Below are 19252 nucleotides of genomic sequence, written 5' to 3'. Positions count from 1 at the left end.
GGAAATGTGTACAGATGGACGCACAGACGCACGGACGGAATTGCGGGACCCACTTTTTCGGAATTCTTTATAATCGTAATGTTGGTTTTGATTAAAACCTCAATTTTTTTTTTCTACACGAAACCAATACTTTCCCTATAGAGCAAGTAAAAAGAATTTCGATTTTTTGACCCACCCTAGTATACACACAATTTTTTTTTAGCTGATTTGATTTTTGATGAATTATTTTAAAATAAAAACAGTTAAATCTAATTTTATATTCGATGCATTGAAAATGGACATAATATAATAACCCCAAAAATTATATAAAGTGAATCCGGTAATTGATTACTATTCACTAATCCCATAATTAGTTACATATATCCTAGGATTTCAGATAATAATGAGAGTAATTGACTCTAGAATAAATATTTAATGTCATTGATACGATGATTAACTATTGACTCAAGAAAAAAATACTTTAAAAGAAAATGATTTTAAGAAAATCCTGCAAGTTCAAGTTAACATTATGGATAGTAAACTAGAAAATATTCATAGCAGTTTTGTTCACATGTGGAAAATTTGGAGAATTGTCGGCATGTTTCCACCTGAAAAATATAAATGGTTGTACATTACCTATTCAATTATTATGAATATTTTTGCTGGCATATTATCACCAATATCTGTTTGTGTCAATGTATTTTATTTAAAAGATATTGGTGTGATTATACGCAACTTGCAGTCAACTTTTTTACTATTTGCCTCCACCGTAAAAGTATTTATAATTATTCCCAAGTTACCTGATTTACAAAAAGCACAACGTATATTTCATCGTTTGGACAAAAGAGCTGAATTAAATATAGAAGAAATTCAATATTTTAAAGGAATTAATAAACAGTGCCGAATTATTGTACTAACAATAGAAATATCATTTTTTATTTCATTTTTGTTGTATGGATATCCTAGTGTTATTAAAGGAGAGCTGATATTTCAAGGATGGATGACAACTGATTGGATAACATCAAAAATTTTTTACATACTCGCACTTATTTACCAAATAATTCCGGCAGGATTTCAAACGATGCAAAACATTGCAAACGACACTTATATGCTGGTAAGTCTGAATCTATTAAGAGCCCATACTCACGTTCTTGGAATGAGGGTTGCAAGAATTGGAACCGATAAGAAGAAGACTCCCGAAGAAAGCTTCTCTGAATTGAAAATGTGTGTGAACGATCATAGAGAAATTTTAAGGTTTGTCTTTTATTTAAACAAAGTACATATAAAATTAACATTATTATAAAAAACCAGAAATTTTTGATCTAGGTTGTTAGAAATAATCAAACCAGCTATTTCTCAAACCGTTTTAACCCAATTATTAGCTACCGGATCGATCTTATGCCTCACAGTTTTCTACTATGTAACATTCGATAGAGGAGTAGGAATACTCATTAGCACTTTATTCTACATGTGTTGTCTTTTGTTTGTGTCATTTCCGGTGTGCTATTTTGGAAATGCTTTTATGATGGAGACAGATAACTTGACCACTTCTATATACAGCAACAATTGGTTGGAATTGCCAATGAAATTTAAGAAATGCATCATAATTTTTATGCAGAAATCACAAGAGTCAAATGTTATTTATGCTGGAGGTCTAGTGTCAATTACTTTGGAAACTTTTATTGCAGTGAGTTGTTGATAATATTGTTCGTTTTTTTATATCAATGTGAATTCTTGTTTTTGTTACAGATTATTCGATTATCGTTTTCGATGTTTACATTTCTTGATCAAGTTAATCAGCAAGTTGTTATTCAAACTCAAGGCAACTACACCAGACAATTTTAAGGCTTTTAAAGAAAGAAAATTATAGATTCACCTCCGCCTTTCAGCTGCTCGACTATAGTTTTTATATATACCTATCTTATTTACTGCAAATTTACTAGCTATTAAATGTACCGCAAAATATTATTTTTTCTTAATTTTAGTAGGTACAAAATGTTTTTGACGGTTTGGGTCAAAATTCTGCCGGGGTCAAAATTCTGCTTTTCAAAATTCAGCTTTTCATAATTCAGCTTTGCGCTTGCTTTTTAACATTTTCCAAACCCTTTATTAATTTTTTGCAGAATTCTGTAAAATCATCTTCTTGAAAAATTATTTGCTTATTTGATTACTTACTAACATAATCTGTCATTCTTTGAATGCATATTCATTTTTGAAATAAAAGGTTTTTAATACTAAACATTTCCGAAAATAATTCAAAATTTTTTAATTTATCAAATAAAGATGAATTCAAAAATTTGAATAAGAAAAGGAATATTTTGTATCAAACAACATCTATTTTAATAAGTTATAGATTTTATTTGAAAGAAAGTCAGTCTATCCATTTTAATAAATATTTGCGACACTTAAGCAAAAAAATTTAGGAAAGTACCAATGTTGAATAACATTAATGAGGTGTATTTTTCTTTAGTCAGCGCATATGCTAAAAAAAAAAAAAAAAACAGAATTGGCAGAATTTTTTTTGTTCAAGAATAATTCTGGCCGAATTTTGAGAAGCAGAATTTTAAAAATCAGAATTTTGAAGGCAGAATTTTGACCCGATCCCGTTTTTGACGTTACCATAATTTATATGAGAGTTCAAAATATAGAACGAAGAAAGTTTTAAATGCTGTGTAATGTTACCAACACTATTTTCACAAGCTCTAGATTCGCCCTTGTTTCTGTAGCAGTACACCAACATCATGCTCGGCAACAATTCAAAGTTGTTAATTAGTCTGGAGTCAATTAATCCGTCAAGAACAACAACCAAATTGTTAAACAGAAGTGACCAGGTCGGAAGTAGAAGCATTTTTGTTATACTTCCAATAAATGTTTCATTAAATATACGTACCCGCAGATCCAGTTTTCCTATATGAAGTTGAGCTTTTAGCCATGAGACCCTGCTTTCTAATACGGATAGAACAATATTAATCGAACCAAACCCCGAAAAGATCCGGTTGCAATGTGAACACCTGAAAAGATTGACAAAATAACACTGGTTTTCAGCCAAAATGGAAACTAATGCCCACTATTTTTTTCTTACGTTCTTTGACCTCAGGAACTCGGAAATCACTTAAAAAAAAATTTTTGCCAAAAAAAAATTTCTTGCTGAAATTAAAAATCTAAATCTTTCGAATCTTAATAGTTTTATATTTTTATGTGTAGTGCATTTTCTGGAAAAAATAAAAAATAGTCTTCTTCCAAATCTATGGATAAGTTATTAAGATATGATAATTTGTTTAACGATCAAAATTAAATTTTTTAAATTCAAAATTTTTACGATCTTTTTGTTACTTTTTGTTTTTTTGTAACTTTAAAGGAAGCTGAATTTGAAAATTTTGAACAAGTCATTTTCTGTAGATAATTAAATTTTCTATTGATATGTATCCTTTTAGAAATGTTTAAAATTAAAATATTGTAAGAAAACTTAAGAAAAACTATTAAAAAAAGAGAAAAAAAAATTAAATTTTTGATGTTTTTACTAAACAGTCTATTTCTATGTTTTGAGCATTTATAGTTATCGAACATGTAACGGAAAAGAGAAAATACTTAATATTTCAACAAAATGGTCACAAAAATGTAATACGACTAAAATTGGATAAAATATGGACTTTGAAAAATCTACAGTTTTTGGTCTTTTTTTAGCAATTTTTCTGGCTCATTCTTGCTCAGTGATTGTAGCTACTTTAAAAAAATATCTTGAATATTTTAAAAAGTGTTCGCGCTACAAAATTAATTTGCGCCAAAAATTATGTTCTGAAAGGCTAAATTACTGAAAAAAAATCAAACATGGTAGTTTTTTGAAAATTTTTCCCACTGACTTGAGCAAACCAGCCGAAGTTCACATTTTGAATTTAGAACTGAAATAAAAAATTATTCACAGGAGGTACAAAATTAATTTTTGCTCAACAAATTAGAAAGTAACTAGCTGCAATTTTTGAGATGGAAATTTATTGATTCCGCCATATCGCTGGCTGAGAATTATAGGGTTGTATGTCAACTCACCTTAGTTTTGAGAAAATCGATCTCAAAGTTTTTTAAGGCTGGTTTTTGGATAAAATAGTTACATAGCAGTAAAGTATTGATGCAATCTTATAAAGGACCCTAAAAAAATCATAAAACCATGAAAAAAACATTAATTTCACCACAAAAAAGGATTCTATGAGCATTTTTAAAAAATGACATAGAACCTTTTTATGAAAAAATTTGTAAAAAAATTTGAAAAAGGTTCTATGTTCAACATAGAACCTTATAGTTATAAAGAGCTTACATGTAATAAATTCATTTTATATGAAAAAAGTGACTTCATCGTGAAATAGGCTTTGATTTAATTTAATTTTATTCAAGTTTTGCACAAAACAGTCAAAATCTATTTAAAATAACAGAACAAAATACCACAAATCACGTTGTTCCATTTATAGAAAACAACAATTCCTACTTTTGTTGAATTAGGTACACAGAAAAAAGACATGCTAAAAACATTTAGAATTTGTATTAAATCAATCGGATTTTTGCATGTTTTTTTGCCAGAAAGACAGTCGTCTTAAAACAATCATCTACGGTACAAAATTTATGCCAAAAAGTTTTTTTTAATCTTTTTATTTTAATAAGTACATAAAATTAATAAAAAATCATTTCAATCTTAGCAGGTATCTACACTTAAATTTTCTTAAGAAGAAAATTTTTATTAAAATGAAGTTCACTTTAATTTTAAAAATGTTTAAACAAATTTTACTTATTTTTATTAGAAATCTTATTAATTTAAGAGGATTGGATTTTAGACAAGTATCATCTTGATTCTAAGTTGCTTATTTGTCTCTATGTATAACGTAAGTAAATTTGCTTCAAGTTAGAAAAAAGTTTTATTCGATGAAACTTTTAATAGAAATAAACTAATATAATTGTAAAGATGAATAACGAAGAATTCACTACGGTTAGTAGAGTAAAATCTTGACCTTTGAAAAAAAAAAAATACTGAATTTTCCAAATACCACTAGAAATTAGTTAATTTTTTGTTTTTTTTTTTGGGTACTAAGGTGACTTCTTTTATTTAAAGTTAAGGAATCTAAGTGTTTCTTTAACTTTTGGTTTATTAATACGAACTATGAAATTCCCAACCTCGATTATGAAAAAAAACGTTTTCAAAAAATCACTTCCAATTCTTGGCACACAAAGAACATTATTTTAATTTAATTATGATGTAAGAATATCTAGGTTATGAATTATTGCAAAAGTTAAGGTTGGATAGTACAAATTTTTTGGTTTAAAGAGTACAGAACGAGATACAAAAATTCTTTGCTGCTAAGCAAAAGCCCGTCCGCTAACTTGATAGTCGATAGTTGATAGTCAAAAACGACGAATTATGGAGCAAAAACGTCGTTTTTGACTGTCATTTATTGACTATCAAGTTAGCCGACTCCATCCCTGTTGTTCAATACCAGCAAAAACATCAAAAGATCTTTTATTTTTACTTTAGTTAGAAAAAAGATCATTTCCATAAGATTTCATTTTGAAAAATTTGCGTAAAAAAGTTTTATGTAACTTAAATCAATGTATTTTTTCGTTTGAAAAAATCAGTAAAAAGGTTCTATGTTGCAATTTGAATAACATAGAACCTTATTATATTAATACATGTATGTGAAATCATGAAAGTTGTATGTCTTTTTTACCTGTGCCGTCGCCATTAATTTTTTTCTAATTTTTTTTAAAATTTTATCTAAAAGCCGTTGAAATTACGAAAATTTTGGTGTATAAAACTCATTTTTTGTATTTTGTATGAAATACACCCTTATAATTCTCAGCCAGCGATATGATGACCCTTAAAATAGCACTCAGTTTTTGGGGCCCCTGTTTATAAAAACTTTCATAAGATGAACTATGTAGTGTTGTGGTGGCTTTGAAATTGAAATAATAGTTGTTTTTTTTTACTTAAGTTATTTGGGGGCCCAAAATAAGTGTCTTAGGTAAAAATTCTAGGAACAGAGGTTCAATCAGGACATGAATGCTTTTTTTGGTTTGCTTGCTTGCTTTTCTAGTTTGTTTAAATAAAACCTAAAAGAAACATGCACATCCTGGCTAAACCCCTGGTCTTAGAAAGGAGGGTTTATAACTTTTTAAGGCATGCAGACAAGAACCTCTTCAAACTTTTTACTTGCTCATAGGGCAAGTAGGTATTGGTTTCGTGTCGAAAAAAAAATTTGAGGTTTGAATCAAAACCAACATTACGATGATGGAGAATTCCAAAAAAGTGGGTCTCGCAATTCCGTCCGTGCGTCTGTGCGTCTGTACGTCCATCTGTACACATTTCCACAGCCTAAACGCGTAAACGGATTTTCTTCAAATTTGGTACAGATGATTTTTATAGAATTCTGAAAGTTGGTTTTTTTTTAGTTTTTTTTATATCTCACTTAGAAAGTGTACCTCCTATACAAATTTTTCAAGTTATACATAATAATTCGAAAACGGCCCTAACGATTTTAATAAAAAAAATTTGTGTATGATTTTACAAACAAGACCAAACTTTTGTTTAAAAAAATATATTTTTTGGAAGGTTACTAACGTACACCGAAAAAAAAAACCAATATCAATTTAACATTTTTTAAATATCAGCCAAAAATGCTCTATAAAATGTGTTTTATGATATTTAAAATGTTAAAACAACATTTTTATTATCATGATGATATTTAAATGTCACATTTTGGAAATTTTTTTTGATATTTTATTATCATTTTTTCATATCAATTTCTCATTCCAAATTATTGAAAAATATTAAATAAAAAATTCTTAATGTGTACTAATTTATAGGCGCTTTGTGTTTTTTCGAAGTAAAATGTATGATTTACTGAGAAAATTTGATCGGCACTAAGATTTTACTTCACATCGTTTGGGAGAAAATAACAAAACAATTATATCACCTATAATAGAAAAAATAATATCACCATTATTTTGTAAAGAATATTTCCTTTAAGTAATGTTTTGAAAAAAGAAAGAAAATTATTAAAATAATAAAAATAATAAAAATGAAAAGGAAAGAAATAGGTTCCATTATAATAAACTAAAACGTAAAATCTAGTTAACATTGATATTTTAATTGTCAAAGTGAAATTTTCACTATCCACTTAAACTTAAAAAAATGTCAAAATGATATTTTAATTGTCAAAGTGAAATTTTCACTATCCCACCTGAAATTAAAAAATGTCAAAATGATTATGATAATATATCAAAATTGATATTTTAATTGTTGGACGACTTTTGTCACTGAAAAATGTTAATTTGATAGCTGTTATTATCAATTTTTTTTTTCGGTGTAGGTACCGTTAGAACCGTTTTTTTGGTTTCAAAAAATCTCTTACAAGACTAACCCGATTTCAACGAAAATTTTTATACAAAAGCGTTTAATTAATCGTAATATTAAAATGTTAGAAATAAAAAAAAAACACATTTTTGGATTTTTAAAAAATATTTCAATTTTTTTTTTTTTTTTTTTTAAATAAATTTTTTGAAAACAGGTTTTTAAAATGTTTCGAAATTTTGTTTTAAAGTGTAAATTAATTATTTCTTCAAAATGGCATACCAACTTTTTTTTTAATGTTAGAAATTTTTTATATATAAAAAATTAATTTTTAAAAAAACGGCTCTAACGATTTTCAAATTTTTTTTTTCTCAAAATTCCTTTTCATACAAGAAATCAGATGGCATACTTCGTTTTGTGATCAAAACATTTAAAAACTGTGTTATATTAATTATATAAAACAGATTTTATGTACTTTTTTACATTATGGGAAATGGTTTAATTAAATTTTATTATAATTTTGCCTCATTTCTTTATAATAAGCTTTAAGATAAGATCTACTTTTATCATAAGAGCAAGTACGTGCGACCCCAGTCATGCATTTTATTTCCTTTAAACCTCATAATTTAACATATTAATTACATATTTCATAATTTAATCATCGTGAGACGTTATCTAGCGTTAAAATAAAAATCTGAATATTTAGGGTTTTTTTTTATTATTAAAAATATTTTTTTTCATTAAAAAAACTTGATTCTCGATCCAACATTAAAAGTTTCCTAAAATCGTATATAAAAATAAATTTTTGAATAAATCATTATCGACTACTGTTAAATAGTGGTTGAAAAAAAAAAATTAATAATAAGAGGATTTAAGGGAACTTTGGCTTGAGTTTGAAATTCTAGGCAATAGTTATTTAGACAGTGAATTTTATCATTAGTCCTTTACTAGATAGATAAAATAATAACTCAAATAATTACAATTTTTAATTAAATGATTATAATATTGTATTGATTAAACTCAATTATACTCGTTATATTAAACCAAAAAAAAAATGTTAATTATATGAACAACCCTATAATCTGGAATATGCACCAATTCAAACGAGACATGGTGTAGGTATACCTATCGGTATTAGAATACAAATTATTGTTGATTTAGGGTAATACACGGTTATAATATGTATTATGGCAATGAGCAGATAGCGGTCACCCATAGGAATATATGAACTGTTGCAAAATTATGTCCAAAGCTGTGTTAATCCTGCCTTTGCATGTTGGTGGCTGGTAACTTAAATACAGCTAAGGTAAGTACATTTTCGAATCAATTTCATTTGCATATTAAGTACAAACGCGATGATGTTTAAATAGGATGTAACTATAAAGTCCTGACATAACGAATGTGTAAACTAATGGAATAGGAGATGTGTACTTAGGAGAGGTGTTGTGTAAGTATAGTTACATAATCATTCTAGTGTCAAGGAAAAGGATGAAAGGAATACAAATAGAAAAATATTGCTAAGTAAAATGAATTATATAGAAATTTCTTCGTCAGTTTATATTTTATTAAACATCATTTATTATTTAAATTATTTTCATCAATTCAATTTTGAAACACAAATAATGCACCTTCATAGAGATGATAAGTATTGTTTTTCTATCGATATTCAACACATGTTCAAGAAATGATTGAAGACTATCATTCAAATATTGAACATATTCTAAATTCAATTTAAGAAATTTTTTTTTTGCATAATCTCACGACCATGTATCACATTGAGTATCATCTGCAGTGATAACATCACATGTCACATCACAACTCACATCACACACCCCTCATTTGAGAGGGGTTTAATACAGTTTCTTTTTTTATCTAAACCAAAGAAACATTCCAGCGAAGAAAAAGTTTTTAATTTAACTTTTCAGCAGAAACTTTGTAACTGTTTGATAAAAGACAAAAAAAAAAAAAAAAATACATAAGAAAAAGAATAAGAAAGAAGTGAAGTATAAGTTAGAACAATGTTCGTGGGACCGTGGACAGGAGATGAAACTTTAACTTTTACTTCTTTCAGTTTTTTTTTTTTAACATTAAGAATTTGTGCTAAGAGCAAAAATGTCAACCATCACCCTCGTTCCATACAGAGTATAGAGAGTATAATGTAAACATTACAATATTAACAATATTTTACCTGATGTCGAACGACGAAGGATAAACTTTTGCAAAATTTGATTTTGAAAAAAAAAAACTGAAAAAAAAAGTTTGAAGACACATTTATATTGTATTTCGAAATGAATAATAAATAGAAACTAAAAAATTTGTCATCTTCCAATGGTGTTTGTTAATTTTAAATAAGGATAAAACAATATTACTACCTGATAGGTTTATTTTTGTTTTTGTTTTATATTTTTAAGTTATCGGAAGTGGCTTCTGTAAGCTAACTCAATAGGAACTGTTGATGGTATTTATGGAGATACTTTCGAAAATGAATGAAATTATGTTGTTCGTACTTAATTTGATAACAGGAAAGAAATATTTTTACTTGGTAAAATCTTTAAACTATGATTTGTAACCGATCGAACGCTTTTGTTGTTGACATGTTGTTTGAAGTCACAGTTTAATACTTGTTTCTCAATTTAATGTTAAAGTGAAAGTATATGTTTGATATTTTTGATGAAAGCGAAATTTTACACTTGAGGGTCAATAGTGTTTTTTTTTAGCGAGCAAAATAAACAGTTTCCTGACCAATAAGGAAAAATTTACATTTCTCAAAATTGGGTCTATTGATTTTGATAGATAGTTAAAATAAAAAGTTTAAAAAAATTGATAATGTTAATAAACAGTGATGACTGATGACCCTCCTACTTTGGGTCACAATAGGAATCAAGAGAATATGCGAAGTTTCTTTTTTAAGAAATTTTTGAAATGAATAGTTTTTTAGTATCGTAGTGATTTGAAACAAGATGAAACGAAAAAGCGATACGAAAAATCAATTGATCATAACTTTTTTGTTTTAATAGATGGATAAATGAAATTTATACAGTAGATAGGTAATTAAATAAATAAATTAAATGGTGCAAAATTTCAATTAATTTCATATTCAAAATTCTGAGATAACGGTGAAAAGATGTTCTTTTTCTAAACACGTTATATCTTTTTATCTAGAGCTTATAACAAATTTATTTAACTTTAATACGCATGGTGATGATATTACCTTTCATTTAATATATCACACATAACGGTACGTGCTCTACAAGTTATATAATCTTTAATTGAAAAACTTGAAAATACCTCAAAACACCTGTTAAGATTTGTTGCCGATGACAAGCCAGCAGTAGAGGAAGAACCGTAATCTCAGTTTGAAATTTCGACATGGTTGCCTTTAAAAAATGCTTACTTTTTTTTTAGGCATGGTAGAAATATGATTGAAGCGTCATATAAAAGATGATATAATAATGATATAAAATTTATTATAGGTTGTCTTTTAAAAAATGGATTTAATGGCGTTAGAAGAGAAAAGAGATTTATTTTTGGTCAAAAATAAAATCTTTTATTTAAAAGTTTTAAGTTATCTGCTACTGCTTTTAACTTCCTATAGAATAGACTATAGAGATTATATACCTTATCTAATATCGCTATTTTTTGTTTTCTGTCTATCTAGGGGTTGATTTTATTTTATATTTTATCATCTAAAAAGATCGAATGAGACTAATTTATCAATTATAAAAAAACATCACAATTAACTAACTAATATTGTAGTGGTTCACTGAGGTGTATACGTAACATTATTCCGAATGAAAATTATAGTCAATAGAAATAAATGTTACACATACGCCGTAGTGAACGAAAAATGTTCCACTAATGTTAAAATGTTCCAAAATTGTATTATTTAATAGTTTTTCGTTTACATTAATCCACAGGATCTACCTTGTTTTAAGTGGCTCTCCTCACTAAATAGGTTTTCAAGGAAATGGTATTTTTTGATGCACTTTAAATATGCTGGTGAATCGTTTATATTCCTATTTCTTTGCAATAGCACCAATAAAAGCCGGCATACGAAATTAATCGTTTTCACAATGACTTGGACTAGTTGAAACATTTATATGAATCGTTTACCGAGCACGCAAAATTCTAGAGTGAGCTCTCGTCGAAAAGAATTTTTGATTTTAATTAAATGTGTCAAAAACCAGTTCCTTGTTCATAAAATGTGACTATCAAAACTATTAAAATATATGGACACAAATGTTCTTGAAATTATAATTATAATTTCTGAATTTATTACACTTACCACTTTTCATGTCAATTTCTTTCAACCAATAAAAACAATAAAACACTTGAATGAAATGGACATTGGAAACATTCTTAAATCTTCTAATTATGTACTAAAATAAATGAAAAATCTTTATTAACTGAAATCAATTCAAACTTTATTTAATACAAACCCAAATAAAGGCTCAAATTCTTGTGTCTTCTCTTCGTGCCTGAATAAATTCGACGGTCGTAATTTTTTCTTTACACGAATCAACCGACTTTTGTATCAAATTGAATTAATTTGTTGACACAATTCCCTCAGACATTTGACTAACTACAGTAAACATTGAAAACGAAAACCGAATGATCTGTAAAAAAAAAAATAAAAGTAGAAATTGGAAAATAAATAAGTAACAAATCGAATCAAATTACAGCAATAAAAGTTTGTAAATTAATTGTTAGAAGACCTCCAGCCGTTAAAACATTTTCCCTCTGAGATCGTTGCATAAATATTATTAAAGACTTTTGAAATTTCAATGTCTGATCCGTCCAGTTGCAATTATAAATAGCAGTTGTAAGACGATCAGTTTCTTCCATCAGTGAATTTCCGAAATAGCAAACCGGAAGCGACACAACCACTATTGCCATCATGTCGAGTATTGTAGCTAGCAACTGATTAACTGATCCATGATTGAAATTTAGAAAATAAAAAACCGTCATACATAATGAAGCTCCAGTAATTATTAGTTGAAGGAGTACAGTTCGTGAAATTGTTGGTTTGATGATGTCAAAAAGACTGTAAAAGAAAAAAACTTAATACTTGATAATCTCTGTTTAAAAACGACTCCTCTTAAAAACAAAAAGGTATACCATATAATATTTCGATGGTCATTTATACAAGACTTAAGTTCTGCGTAGTTTTCGTCATCTGACTTACTAACATCTTGTCCAATTCGTGCAACCCTCATGCCAAGGACCCGAATCTGACCATTTAGTAAATTGATGCTGACTGGTGAAAATGCGTCATTGGCAGTATTTTGAATTATTTGAAACAACATTGGAAAAAACTGAATTGAAAACGCAAGAGCAAAATACATATTTGAAGGTTCCGACTCCGATGATAAATAGCCTTCGAAAAAGAGTTTCTTTTTTACGATATTTGAACACGAATATGGTAAGAATGAAACCACAAATATCGTGTGTATTGTCAGTCCAATATAACGGCATTGTTTAACAATTCTCTTCAAATATTTGAACTCATCTTTATTAACACTAGCCCGTTTGTCAAGTTGACTAAGATAGAACTTTGCCATTTCAAACTGAGTCAGCCCAATGTAAATCATCAGCTGTTTTATTGCCACAGTGCAAAGATAAAAACTAACTTGTAATGTTTTCATAATCATCTCGATGTCAAGCACAAAAAACACATTTAAAAAGGATGCAATTGGTGAAAAAACACCCGCTATTACGTTGATAATAAATCCATAAATGTTGTAAAGCCATATGTAGGTTTTTGGTGGAAATATTCCAGTGAAACGCCAGATGCTCCACATATGATTAAAAGACTGATGTGTGTCTAGTTCGTTCATTGTTTGACTTAGGACTGAATATATTAGACCTGGTAAGAAAATTAATTCTTGACAAAATATATAAATTATTGTTTATTCATCGTGTTAACTCATTTACTATTCATTCCTATATCCGGTAATTAAAGTCTTTAGGTATTAATGTTGGATCCCTAAAAGAGTGTGTCTGAATTATTTAAAGGGTTCACAATTTCTACTTTTATTTTGTAGGAAATAAATAACCTTACTTGTTTAAAAGCAAAGACTCAAACCCATTTGCTTATTAGCAAGCAAAAATTGGAAATCATGCAATTTTTTTTTGAAGTTTTAAGTTTGAAACAAGATACAGTTGGATTAATTGTGTAGCATTTCAAATTAAAAATTAAATGATGATAATGAAATTAAAATACGGTTGCCTTATAATAAAAAAAAAAATTACCACATTATATTCTTCTTATGCCAAATTATCGTAAGCGCCAAATTTAATTTAATTATGAAATGGATTTTCACAAAAGAGTTAATCAAATACCCACGTATTGTTATTTGTTTAACTATTTTATGGAAATGCATTTTAGCCCTCTGTCGGCACACGGGTGCGAATTTGGCAGGACAAAAATGTAAAGTGGTCAGAGAAAAGTGTCTTTATAAGGGTGAAAATACATTCTTTTTGAATTTCGAATACAGTATTCGAATTCTTTGGAAAATTCTACATCAATTTCATATATGATTCTCCATAAAATAGTGAGACCGAAAAAAGTTCTAGCGCCATGAAAAAGTATAAACCAAATTCGCAAAAAAAGAGGTGTGCCTACAGAGGGTTAAGATTACAATGGCGTCTGATGGTCATGGTAGGGAGAATAAAGATTTTGTTTAAAAAAATATCAATATCTCAATATAAGGTAGGTACACGGAGAAAAAAGTGTCACCTTAAAATAAGATGATGCGCATATTAAAATTCACCACTTTAAATTAAAGTGATATCCGCTTAAAATAAGGTGATTCGACTTTAACTTAGTTAAATTTAATGCACTGAGAAAACAGACCACATAGAATTAAGCGGATCGCACCTTAATTTGAGCGGATTTCTGCATGGTTTTTTGCTAACTCGATTTGTTGCATATCGTAGTATAGGCAATGAAATATTGTATTAATATGATACATGATTTCGAGGTATTTTCTAACGCCCGATCGAATAAAATCGATTTTATTCGATTATATATCTTTAAATGAGGGTTATATATTGTACTAACAATCCTATTAATTTGATCGTTTTGTCACAAACTGCACAATTATTTTTCATACTTTTACTTTTACACCTCACTCCTTCAAAACATTAATTTGTATGAAAATTCAATAAAAAATAAAAGCAAGCAATTTAAGTTTTGCATGAAAATTCAACATTCCATGGTAAATATAATTCATTTTTTGATTATGATTGATTCTCATACGATGTATAAAATATATATGCGGTTCAAAAAAATTCATAAATTTTCCATGTGTTGCAATGGTACCATTTCAAAAGTGTTCTTTCTCGCTAAAAAAAAACACCCTTTGACCTGAAATTTTTTGATGGACATATTTTATTATTTTTTTCTATGGTATTAGAAAAGTCCATACTAAATTTTATCAACCTACCATTTTTTTTCAAGGAGTAGTTGGTAATATTCTGAATCTGGCTGTTTGAGTAAAAGACAATTTATAAAAAGTGCAATAACTTTTTACATGACGGTCCAGGCATATTGCTATTGGTTTTATTCGATCGGGAGTTAAAAATAACCTCGAAATCATGTATTATATTAATAAAAAGGTTTCATCAGCTATACTATGATATGCAACAATGCGGGTGCAACACAGAAAATCTCTTGTATCTACGCTCCTGGATGGAATACAAAGTGGCCCAATATCTCAAAATAACTCTAATATTGAGTAATACCCATGATATAAATTTCATGCTTTTATCACAAACTGCACGATTTAGATGCTAAGCCGCCTCACTACTAGTGAAAAAACAAAAGCAAAATATTTGATTTTTCACCAATACAGATATTAAATTTTAGAATTGGGTGGAAGCGATTCAAAGTTTTTTATTGGATTTCAGAATGAGTGAATCATTGAGTGATTCCAATCGAAAACGACATTAATGTACCTAGTTGAAAAAGTTTTTGAAAAAATATTGTTCAAATAAAATCAACTGTACCTAATCTTTAAATGTGTTTAAACAAAAAAGTCAGAGATAAAGGTAGTCTTGTCAATTGAGCCTAAATGACATGAATAATAAATTTTTTTTTTAAGTTAACCTTTTTAAGTTAATACACTGCACATTTTTAATAAATGCGGCACTGTTTGTTTAAATATTTTTGGTGAAAGGGTGTTTTTTTAAAGGAATGAATTATGTGTGAGAAAGTTATCAATAGCTGACATAATTTTGTTATTTTTTTAACCTTGGTGAAAACATTTCTTTTGTTATAAGAGTCTACAAAATTATCTTGAGTGAAAGGGTGTTCTTTTTTTAATAAAATGATAAAATTTAGAGCTAGTAAGTACCACAAAAACTGGAACAAAAATGGTACCCCAATTGGTAAAAATGTTTTATTTGTAACAGAAACCAAGAATCTACTTCTACCAAGTCTATTATAATATTTTATGTGAGAGAGTGTTTTTATTTCGGAAATAAGCAAAATGCGCCATAATCCAATAAAATCAATGGTATAAATGGTAACCATGTTGTCTTTGCCATAGGAATTTAGAATAAAATAAGTCATTAAATTTTGTTCATGTAAAAGGGTGTTTTTTTTTTTGGTTTAGAGAAAATGTGGGTTTATTAAAAAAAAAAAATATATAACAATGGTACCCTACTTAAATTCAGCAACAGTATTACTTTTGAGATTAGAAGCAAGAACCTAAAGTGACTATAGGAATATCATGGTTAAAAGGGTGTTTTTTTTTTTCATTGAAAATATAAATTGATGGTCCACCCTAATGAAATTTATTAAAAACGTTGCAATATAGATAAAAAGTAAGAATAAAGAGTTTTCATAGAAAAATTTTAGGTAAAAAGGTGGTTTTTTTTCGAAGAGAGATTGCGTAACTATCTTGTTTAAAATAATAAATTAAGTGAGCTTTAGTTTGAAGTTATTAGTGTCTAAATATTTCAAAGTAAGAATTTTTATTTCAAATTACAATGTTTTTCTTTTTCAATTAAGTACAAAAAAAGTTAAATATTTTCTTTGTTTTTCTTGTTTTAAAATTTCGTATTATTGCAAGTTCTTGAGGTAAGGAATTTATAATGGATGGAAAATTGTGCTGCAGCTGTCCTTTCCTTTTTATGTTTTAGTTTCTTATAGGATTTGAAGCTTGCACGTGCCTTATACGCGTTGCCTGGAGGTATTGAATTGATGTAGAATCTTGGTATTTCCAATTTTTATTGCTCTCATGCGAGTATTATATATCTTAGCTCTGACTCTATAAAAGCGAAATAATAATAATTCTAAAATAAATACAAATCTTTATAAATTCAATTTAATTGAAATTTTATTTCATACTACCCCAGATAAAGACATAATTCTTTGCTGTTCGTTTGTGAATAAAGTCGTAAATGGTTCTTTTTTTTTACAATATTTTACTTTACACGAATTTACTTATCGAATTGAATTAATTTGTGGACACAATTCCCTCAGACATTTGGCTGACTACAGTAAACATTGAAAATGAAAATCGAATGATCTGCAATGAAACAGGCGAAGAAATTATTGTTGAGAAAACAGAATATCAAATCAAATTACAGCAATAAAAGTTTGCAAATTAATTGTTAGAAGACCTCCAGCAGTTAAAATATTTTCCCTCTGAGATCGTTGCATAAAAATTATTAAAGACTTTTGAAATTTCAATGTCTGATCCGTCCAATTACAATTGTAAATAGCAGTTGTTAGTTGCTCGGTTTCTTCCATCAGTGAATTTCCAAAATAGCAAATCGGAAGCGACACAATCAGTATTGAGATCATGTCAAATATTGTAGCTACTAACCGACTTACTGATCCATGATTGAAACTAATATAGTAAAATACTGTCATGCACAGTAAAGCTCCAGTAATTATTAATTGAACGAGGACAGTTCGTGAAACTGTAGGTTTGATAATATCAAAAAGACTGTAAAAGAAAATTGTTGATTATTTTGAGTTGAAGACTTTTAACTTGATACTTAATTTCTCTGTTAAATAACAACTTCTCTTAGGTATCTTAGGTATAATTTTACCTACCTTATAATATTTCGATGGTCATTTATACAAGCTTTCAGTTCGGCGTAATTTTCGTCAGCTGACTTGCTAATATCTTGTCCAATTCGTGCAACCCTCATGCCAAGAACCCGAATTTGACCATTTAGTAAATTAATGCTGACTGGCGAAAATGCGTCATTGGCAGTATTTTGAATAATTTGAAACAAGATTGGGAAAAATTGAATTGAAAACGCAAGAGCAAATTGCATATTTGAAAGTTCCGACTTTGAAGACAACCATCCTTCGAAAAAGAGCTGCTTTTTAACGATATTTGAAACCGAATATGGCACAAACGAAACCACAAATATTGTATGTATTGTCAGTCCAATATAACGACACTGTTTAACAATTCTTTTCAAGTATTTGAATTCATCTTTATTAACACTAGCCCGTTTGTCAAGTTGACTAAGATAGAACTTTGCCATTTCAAACTGAGATAATCCGATATAAATCATCAACTGCTTGACTGCCACAGTACAGAGGTATAGACTAATTTGTAATGTTTTCATAATCAACTCAATGTCAAATAAAAAAAAACACATTTAACAAGGATGAAATTGGCGAAAAAACACCGGCAATTATGTTGACAATAATTCCATAAATGTTGTAGAGCCATTTGTAAGTTTTTGGTGGATATATTCCAGTGAAACGCCAAATGCGCCACATATGATTGAAGGACTGATGAGTGTCTAATTCGTGCATAGTTGGTCTTAGAACTGAATTCATTTGGCTTGATATCAAACTACAATCATAGGTGCTGCGGAAAAGAAATAACAATTTGTTGTTTATTCATTGTGTTAACTCATTTACAATTCATTCCTATATCCAATAATTAAAGTCCTAATTATTTAAAGGGTTCAAAATTTCTACACTCAAAATATAAATTTATTTTGTAGGTAATAAATAATAACCTAATCTGATGAAATTCAAAGACTCAAACTCATTTCCTTCTCGATAGGCAAAATTGTGAAAGAATGGAACGACGACAAAAGTCGGCGACAAAAGTCGACGGCAAAAGTCTACGACTAGAGTCGACGGCAAAAGTCTACGACTAAAATCTACGACAAAAGTCTACGACTAAAGTCTACGACTAAAGTCTACGACTAAAGTCTACGACAAAAGTCGACGACAAAAGTCGACGACTAAAGTCGAAGACTAAAGTCGACGACAAAAGTCGACGACTAAAGTCGACGAATAAAGTCGACGACTAAAGTCGACGACTAAAGTCGACGACAAAAGACGACGACTAAATTCGACGACAAAAGTCGACGACAAAAGTCGACGACAAAAGTCGACGACAAAAGTCGACGACAAAAGTCGACGACTAAAGTCGAAGACTAAAGTCGACGACTAAAGTCGACGACAAAAGACGACGACTAAAGTCGACGACTAAAGTCGACGACAAAAGTCGACGACTAAAGTCGACGGCTAAAGTCGACGATAAAAGTCGACGACTAAAGTCGACGACTAAAGTCGACTACTAAAGTCGACGATAAAAGTCGACGACAAAAGTCGACGACAAAAGACGACGACTAAAGTCGACGACAAAAGTCGACGACTAAAGTCGACGACTAAAGTCGACGATAAAAGTCGACGACAAAAGTCGACGACAAAAGTCGACGACTAAAGTCGACGACAAAAGTCGACGACTAAAGTCGACGACAAAAGTCGACGACAAAAGTCGACGACAAAAGTCGACGACTAAAGTCGAAGACTAAAGTCGACGACAAAAGTCGACGACAAAAGTCGACGACAAAAGTCGACGACAAAAGTCGACGACAAAAGTCGACGACAAAAGTCGACGACAAAAGTCGACGACAAAAGTCGACGATAAAAGTCGACGACAAAAGTCGACG

At 29.0% G+C, this 19252-nt stretch overlaps 3 protein-coding genes across 3 annotated transcripts in view; 1 reads left to right on the top strand and 2 right to left on the bottom strand.

The window, feature by feature from the left end:
- The window catches only part of LOC129909540 (odorant receptor 7a-like), a 61543-nt gene extending 48673 nt beyond the window's left edge, over window positions 1-12870 (bottom strand). The window contains exons 1-4 of the mRNA XM_055986614.1: window positions 12428-12870; window positions 11990-12353; window positions 11749-11925; window positions 11595-11688 (exon numbers count right to left, since the gene is read on the bottom strand). Coding sequence (XP_055842589.1) covers window positions 11854-11925; window positions 11990-12353; window positions 12428-12870 — 879 coding nt within the window. The 3' untranslated portion in view covers window positions 11595-11688; window positions 11749-11853. The remainder of the gene's footprint in view (window positions 1-11594; window positions 11689-11748; window positions 11926-11989; window positions 12354-12427) is intronic.
- LOC129909541 (odorant receptor 42b-like) lies at window positions 959-1824 on the top strand. Its single transcript, XM_055986615.1, has 3 exons — window positions 959-1233; window positions 1306-1666; window positions 1729-1824. Exons 1-3 carry the CDS (start codon window positions 980-982, stop codon window positions 1822-1824), a joined length of 711 nt encoding a protein of 236 aa, XP_055842590.1. The 5' UTR covers window positions 959-979.
- A 3861-nt stretch (window positions 12871-16731) lies between the features above and the next one.
- Window positions 16732-18129, bottom strand: LOC129911326 (odorant receptor 7a-like). The gene is made up of 3 exons (XM_055989083.1): window positions 17379-18129; window positions 16905-17268; window positions 16732-16845 (listed from the first exon to the last, which is right to left on the bottom strand). Exons 1-3 carry the CDS (start codon window positions 17936-17938, stop codon window positions 16774-16776), a joined length of 996 nt encoding a protein of 331 aa, XP_055845058.1. The 5' UTR covers window positions 17939-18129; the 3' UTR covers window positions 16732-16773.
- Window positions 18130-19252: the final 1123 nt, after the last annotated feature.

This window comes from Episyrphus balteatus, chromosome 2 (assembly GCF_945859705.1).
Source record: "Episyrphus balteatus chromosome 2, idEpiBalt1.1, whole genome shotgun sequence".
NCBI classification, from domain to species: Eukaryota; Metazoa; Arthropoda; class Insecta; order Diptera; family Syrphidae; genus Episyrphus; species Episyrphus balteatus.
This window is presented reverse-complemented; position numbering and strand designations above follow the sequence as displayed.

Coding starts and splice junctions, on each gene's coding strand:
- LOC129909541 (XM_055986615.1), top strand. CDS start 980: ATGACAACTGATTGGATAACATCAAAAATTTTTTACATACTCGCACTT. Junction 1,234..1,305: donor GATCATAGAGAAATTTTAAG/GTTTGTCTTTTA, acceptor TTTTTGATCTAG/GTTGTTAGAAATAATCAAAC. Junction 1,667..1,728: donor CTTTGGAAACTTTTATTGCA/GTGAGTTGTTGA, acceptor TTTTTGTTACAG/ATTATTCGATTATCGTTTTC.
- LOC129911326 (XM_055989083.1), bottom strand. CDS start 17,938: ATGTGTTTTTTTTTATTTGACATTGAGTTGATTATGAAAACATTACAA. Junction 17,269..17,378: donor GACCATCGAAATATTATAAG/GTAGGTAAAATT, acceptor TTTCTTTTACAG/TCTTTTTGATATTATCAAAC. Junction 16,846..16,904: donor ATTTGCAAACTTTTATTGCT/GTAATTTGATTT, acceptor GTTTCATTGCAG/ATCATTCGATTTTCATTTTC.